Source organism: Anoplophora glabripennis, unplaced genomic scaffold (genome assembly GCF_000390285.2).
Source record: "Anoplophora glabripennis isolate ALB-LARVAE unplaced genomic scaffold, Agla_2.0 scaffold831, whole genome shotgun sequence".
Classification (NCBI taxonomy): domain Eukaryota; kingdom Metazoa; phylum Arthropoda; class Insecta; order Coleoptera; family Cerambycidae; genus Anoplophora; species Anoplophora glabripennis.
In genome coordinates this window covers 11,717-19,086 of record NW_019417474.1, presented here as the reverse complement: position 1 = coordinate 19,086, position 7,370 = coordinate 11,717, and the positions used below count along the sequence as shown (strand labels likewise).

The following is a 7,370-nucleotide window of genomic DNA, read 5'->3' as shown; positions in this document are numbered from 1 at the left end:
CACTCGAGACTACGCGAACGATGGACACGAGTCTAGTCCTAGTTGAAGCGGTGAGAAATTTAACGCAGGAGGTCGCGGCTTTAAAAGTTATGGCGCTTTATAGCAAAGTACGATTCCACAACGGTGCGTGCGAATTTGCGCAAGCAACTTTACGGTCGTCCGCAATTTCCTGACAAAAACGCGTACACATTTATCATGGAAAAATAGGCGTTATTCCAACGGCTAGCGCCTACGACAGCAGCGGACCGTTCGGTACATATCCTGGAGCTACTACGTCCGGCTACTCGAGCCATTATGCGAAGCAGGTCATACTCCAGTCTAGAGGCCCTTGTTGAGATCGTGGGCCAAGTTGAAGGCGAGCTTAGAGAAGACCGCTCGCGTAATGCACCGAGAGACCACTGCCGCCGATGACGAGAGCGTACTACAATTGCGGGGGCGAGCATTTTGCCCGTAACTGCCCTCAGCAGCAACAGCGGGGAAACGACCCCGGGGCCGCGGTGCAGCCGCGCACCGGGCCCCAGAACAATGTAGCCGGCAGCAACCACGACGTTGGGAGGACACCGCGAACCGGTGGACCCCAGTAACCAGAGGCAGCCCAGAGTCGGCAGCGTTGCCAGCGAGTGTAGAGGTGCCATTTGGCGACACGACGGGAAACTCGCTGGCAAATATGGAAACCAACTCGGATGTAGACTGGTTTACGCAAATGGAACAAGAAACAATCGTTGATATAGTGAAGAGAGTGCAGTTAGACGACGTGTCGGTCCAACGGGATAAATTGCGGCTAGATAGAATTATGTTAGTGGGTCCACAAGATGATGATGAGACGCGACAGATTACAGAGTATACGGTGTGGGAAAATTTGGTATGGAAGGAGAACGAGACGTTACAGCTGTACGTCCCGAAGTCTGCAAGGCGGCAGGTATTGGAGGAATGCCACGACTCGGAGTTCGCCGGTCACCCGGGTAGCGAAGAAACGCGAAGAGTAGCACGGAAGCAGTTCTGGTGGAAGGAAATGGATGAAGACGTTGCCGAATGGGTCAGGTCGTGTGTGGTGTGCGCAGCGGTAAAGGTAGGGCGGCCGAAAGAGAAGGCGCCATTAAGATCGCGGACACCCCAGGCACCATGGAAGATGGTGAGCCTGGACGTCCTGGGCCCATTCGAGGGAGTCGACCTAAACCACCGTTTCCTTCTGGTGTTGACTGATCTTTTTTCGCGATGGGTGGAGGCCAAACCTACGGGTCGTGCCACGACCCACGATCAAGTGGAGTTTTTACATGATGTTTTCATTCGTTATGGATATCCAGTGACGATTATAACTGATAGCGCCCGCACTTATACGTCTGAACCGTGGAGGGAATACCTGGAGGCACATCACATCGAGCACGTACAGTCTGCTATCTATCATCAGCAGGCTAACCCGGAGGAGCGACGAATTCGGGAACTAAAGAAAACATTGCGCGCGTTAGTGTACGGAGACACGGCGGGTTGGCCTAAGAAATTGCCGCAGGCCTTGTTCGCGCTTCGCAATCGACGCAACGTCGCGACGGGAGCGACACCAACGCAAATTTTGTTTGGGGTAGAGTTGAAACGACCTGGAGTATGGACGGCAGTAGATAAGCAAAAGGAGATCCAGCTCAATTTGCATAATTTAGGGGTGAAGAAGATGTTCAGGGCAGATTCCCTCGAAGAGGTGTCATTGCGAGGCAGATTCCCGCGAAGAGGGGTTTTAGATTTTGAAGAAGATGTAAAAAAAGAAGAGGTTCCGGGCAGATTCCAGCTAGGAGGGGTCCTTTAAAGAAGATGTAAAAAAAGNCTCGAAATAACCCTTCTTTGCGGAAATCTGCCGCGAACCCCTACCTTTTTTTACATCTTCTTTAAAGGACCCCTCCTAGCGGGAATCTGCCCGGAACCTCTTCTTTTTTTACATCTTCAAAATCTAAAACCCCTCTTCGCGGGAAAATGACACATCTTCGAGGGAATCTGCCCTGAACATCTTCTTCACCCCTAAATTATGCAAATTGAGCTGGATCTCCTTTTGCTTATCTACTGACGGCTCCTGCGCCAGTAATCGAGCAGCCGCAGCCGCGGGATGACAGAATAACTCGCGCCTTACGTAGACAGGAGGTGTATCAACGACAATTGTTTCCGGAGCCCCGGGAGGCTGATAGACACTATATGCGAGGAGAACAAGTGTTGACGCGAAGACGGCCGGGACATCAGCGATGACGACGGCGACGAAGGGCCCCAACAAATTACGGTCGAGGCAATGGTACACCGGGAGGATCCGAATGTAACGCGACGCCACGCAGAACCTAGTCCTGCGGATCAGGACGCAACGGCGCCCCCAAAGTTGGGAAATGGCGTGGGTTCGAGCCGGGACGCCAGCGTTGACGACGGAAACCAGCCGGAAATTGTAGTAAACCGCGACCCTAATATAACGCCCCCATCGCGCACCGACGAGACATCGCCACGAAGACGAAAAGCCGAACGACCAAGCCGCCGACGCGTGATAATAGTAGCCGTTTCGCCGCCGCGATCGACGCCGCCCCCAGGAGTTGAGCTCCGAGAAGCCGTGGCCGCTCGGGCGACGGAGCTCGACGTTAGTACGACTAGCCAGACCCGAAGTTCGCCTACGGTGACGGACCAATCGCACGACTTAACCCAGATGGCCACGATTCCAAGGAGATATGCAGGTAGCCGGAGCTGCCTGCTTGACGACGAGATCCAGGTCATCCCCGAGCCAATGCAGCTACCCCCAGTAGCCAATAGTAATCAGGAGATGCTATTCCCGAGGACGAGGCAGGTAGCAGCCGCTGCCTGAACCAGGTCCCAGACTCCCAGAGTCCCCTAGGCCGCCAGAGATGACGACAGTCGCGCCAGAAAATAGTCCACTGGCACCCTGGCGCGACAATCCAGGACCCCGGCCTGAGGTTTCCATGACGAGGACCGTTGCGCCAGAAGATAGTCCACTGGCACCCTGGCGCAACATTCCAAGACCTGGAGCACCCGGTTCAGACGTTATTAGTCTGGAACCCTGGCCCGATATTCACGAGATGACAGCGGTCGCGCCGAAGACTGTCCACTGGCACCCTGGCGCGACAGTCCAGGAAATAGGATCAGCGTGTCGGAAGACTGTCCACTGGCACCCCGACACGCTGCCACGGTGGATACCTTCGTTGACGACGGCGATCCCCGCCGTAGGTGTCGACTTGGCCAGCCACGGCCAAAAACGACGCCCGACGTCCCGCAGGACCAGGTTCGGTGGTCACCACAGTGGTGACGCCGGAGAATTTATTTTTGAGTTGTTTTTTTTTAATGTACCTTTTTGTGTTTGATTTTGTATAGAGTTTTTGAATTTGTTTTGTTGACTTGTAAATATTTTGTTTTTGGATGTAATATTTTAGTTGTGTTTTTCAGGTGATCTTTGTATCAATAAAGGGTACAAGAGGAAAAAACGATCGCCGTACGCTTGTCTCGACGGGGGGATGTCATATTCAGCGTCGATTTCGGTGCGGTGGGCGGAGTCTAGCTCTACCGTACCGGAACGTATAAAAGTGCCCGCAGCCAAGCCGCACTAGCTCATTCGCGTCGCAGCCTCACTAGCGTGCGGAGCTCCTCATACAAGCGGCGGTATCGCTTTTTCTATAGTACCAAATTTACAAAAAGAATTTGTTTCATTTCTATTGGTATAGAAAGCGGGTCTGGGACCTGCAGATATTATTTTTATAAAGTAAATTCAAGGTAGTCATTCTACTGGATAGTAGAATCTGGGTCTGGGGCCTGGTGGTAATTCCTTAAAGAATTCAACTAAAAAAAATAATAAGGGAAAAAGAGATCCCAAGTGATACGAAAAAAAAATAAAGGCAAAAAAATTAACGCAGGAGAAAAACAAACAGATCTCCTTGGAAAAAGAACGTTCCTAAACCAAGTTTTGAAAAGAGGCCATAGGCCCGTCACTAGTATACCTCCAACTTTAAGAAAGAATTTCGTAAGGTAGAAAAGGTTTAAAAAGAATTCCAACGATTAGCGAACAATCAACGTCTTGCGTCTGGCTTATCAATATGGAACCGGTATCTAGGTCGTACGCCGTCGGCGGTTACCACGACGCCTGGGACAGAGTAGACCGCGGGGCTAGCAGGGCAAACGAAACCGCGATAGGGATCGTCTTCGACGGCCCCCAACTACGACGTAGGGTCGCGGTGACGTCACACCGAGTTTTGCCTCGGTAGCTCACTCTCAGTCGAGACTTGACACGAGAAGCATCTCTGAGTTGGTCTTCACACTTGTATTATAGTGTTTGAATCGAATAGCCTCTCATTGTCCGCTCCTTTAGTGACTAGTAGTCGCTACCAATTTTTTAAATAGTAGTAGTACTGAGTATCAGCGACCCTTCGGGGTACATTAAGGCTGTTCCCCTCAGCTTGTGGTACGGCCTGGTCTGCCATTCCACAAAATAGGGAAAAAAGAATTCGTAACAAGTTCCCCTTTACTTATTAATTAAGGGAAACCCTACACCTATCGTTCCTCAACGCGAGCCGAACCCGACATCTGCAGAAGCAGTCGCGGCCGTGCAGAAACGCTTTCTGCACGCATCCAGCGTGTTCTGGGGATTCTTAGGGATACCCCCAACCACGTCATCATCGCCAACCGGTCCGAAACCACTGCGTTCGTAGACACCTCCTTTTTAAGTTTAACCGGTTCGATTTTATCATTGAAGAGAAACTGTAAAACTTCACAACACTTACATTCTACATCTTTACTATGAACATCACGGGGCGATATAACCAATAAATTTCCTGGATATTTTATTTTTATGAAGTCCATTCCAAAATGTGGCGCATACTTTTTGAAGGCACATAAAATTTGTTTTGCATTATGCATCGGTATTGCGGCTAGTCCCATAAAAAGTAAACTTTCTTTAAAGCTCTTATAACTTTGCAGATGGTATTCATAATTTTCTTGGAGAACAGTTAATAATTCTTTATTAATAAAGGTCATGTCAAGGCCATCGATATACGGTTGTCTGGGTCAGACACCTTAAGGTCATGCCAAGGTTATCGTCCTCTGGTCGTCTGGGGCCAAGGTTACCTCAAGGTCGTGTCAAGGTCATCGACCTCTGGTCGTCTGGGGTCAAGGCCACATCAAGGTCATGTCAAGGCCATCGACCTCCGGTCGTATGGAGTCAAAGTCATTTCTAGGTCATCCACCTCTGGTCGTCTGGGGTCAAGGTCACCAAAATGTCTTCGACCTCCGGTCGTCTGGGATCAAGGTCATGTCAAGGTCATCGACCTCTGGTCATCTGGGGTCAAGGTCACCTCAAGGTCATGTCAGGGTAATCGACCTAAGGTCGTCTGAGAGTAGATAAGTTAGGCCGGTTCTGCAGCGGAAGTGACGTCACATGGTCAGTGTCCACCGAGTTCGGCGCGCGGGTTCAGCGGCTTCTTGTGGTNCAAAACAAAATAAAACAAAACAAAATAAAACAAAATAAAATAAATCCAACACAAAAAACTCCCTACCGAAAGCGAAGGCGAGTACACCCCCGCTCTTTTATACGGTCCGGTGCCGTAGAGCTAGGCTCCGCCCACCGTTGTCTCGGAGTGACGTCACGGCTACACGCGCGGTCGTCAGTCAGTGAGTCCTTCGCAGTTGCAGTAAGTTAGTTACACCACTTGCAGTTAGAGTCAGTTAGTTCTTTGCAGTTATAGTTACAGACAGCACATACAGCAGTTGCAGTTAGTTTTTTGAGAGTTTAGAATCTTGAGTCGTTAGTCTTTCTTGTTTTAAACCGCGCTCCACAAACATATCGACAACTGAATATCGGGCCACGTTAAATCCATAAACCCGACTTTTATTTATTCTACGAAAGTTTTTGTGACTTTTTTACAAAAAGTCAACCCATAAAAAGAATTCGCAAAAAAAAACAAAAAGAAAGCTACTTTCTCAGCATTACAACGTTCTACGCCTTCCCAGGAGTCTCACTAGCCGGGGACCCCAAAACCTTAATTCAACAAATATCCAACCACAGGCGGAGGCGTAGACAATAAATCTAGAACCTAATAATCACATATATTTACCAGTTATTGAAAATAACCTCATTGGTAATATAACTGTGAATGTGTTAGATCAAAATTCAGATTTAATAAATTTTAGAGATGAAGAGATAATTGTTAGGCTATATCTAAGAAAGGATGGGTTTAATAATTAGGCATAATAGTAACCATCATCATAATTTAAGACAATATTTAACAACAGGTATATTAAACAGTGGGCGGCGTCCTAGAACATCAGTATCTAACCGTCACACAACAGTACCGCATCATAGTGTTACGTCAGCATCGTCACTATCAGTAACACCCGCTAATATAAAATTATTGAAGAAACTTGGTTACCATGTCAGAGAAACTAGATATATTTCAAAAAGCAATATTTGATGATGACATCATTAGAGAACAGGAACACACTTACTATACCCAAACTAATTCTTTTTCATATAACAATGAGATTGAAATTATTATAAATCAGCAAGATTTATTAATAGACTTCAGCAATGGATACTTTTATTTTGAATGTGAATTTAAACTATCAAATAATGTGGGAGAAGATGGAGAATGTACGTTATCAAATAACGTCGGAGCGCATTTATTCGAATCAATTACTTATGAATTAAACGGCAAAGAAATAGATAAGGTCCGCGACCCTGGTATATTATCAACTGTTAGAACTTATCTGTGTTAATTTTTGACTTAATATTAGTATTAATATAATATGCGTGTGTGTGCGAGTGTGAGTCTGACTATACTACGTATTTGTATGTGTATTGCACAAGCATATATGACTGTTGTGTATGTATATGTAGGTTATACTGTTTTCTACATTGTTTTAATAACACTTTATAATTTATTTATATTATTGCTTTTAATATGTGTAAGTTAATTGACTTTCTGAGGGGTAGGCTAATTATCAGTTATCTGTGTCTAGTCCTTTTGTGTATAGATTGTATATTGTCTTATAACTATGCACAATAAATATTTTTTACCTTTACCTTTACCTTTATACACCGGATGAAGCAGTTACACTAGATGGAGCCGGCTGGAATCCTTTCGGTGAAAATATACCTACATTACACGCCACCGACAAAACGTTCACATTAAGGATTCCTTTAAAGTTACTGTTTAGCATTTTTCAAGATTATAACCGCGTCGTCACTGGAAAACATAAATTTCGCTTAGTGAGAGCCAGGAACGACTCTAACTGTTATATTACTACCACATACTTCTATACATATACAAAGCATTTTGAAAGGGAATTGAAGCCAAAAAGTGGGGGTGTTGCACTTTGTGTATTATACGCACATAATAGCGTTCAACGTT

General features: G+C 46.8%; 1 protein-coding gene across 1 annotated transcript; it reads left to right on the top strand.

Moving 5' to 3' along the window:
- Positions 1 to 667: 667 nt before the first annotated feature.
- On the top strand, positions 668 to 1,795 carry LOC108911164 (uncharacterized protein K02A2.6-like). The gene has a single exon (XM_018716022.1). The coding sequence runs from the start codon at positions 668 to 670 to the stop codon at positions 1,793 to 1,795; it is 1,128 nt and encodes a 375-aa protein (XP_018571538.1).
- Positions 1,796 to 7,370: the final 5,575 nt, after the last annotated feature.

Excerpts from the sequence above, each read along its gene's own strand:
- LOC108911164 (XM_018716022.1), top strand. The coding sequence starts at position 668 with ATGGAAACCAACTCGGATGTAGACTGGTTTACGCAAATGGAACAAGAA.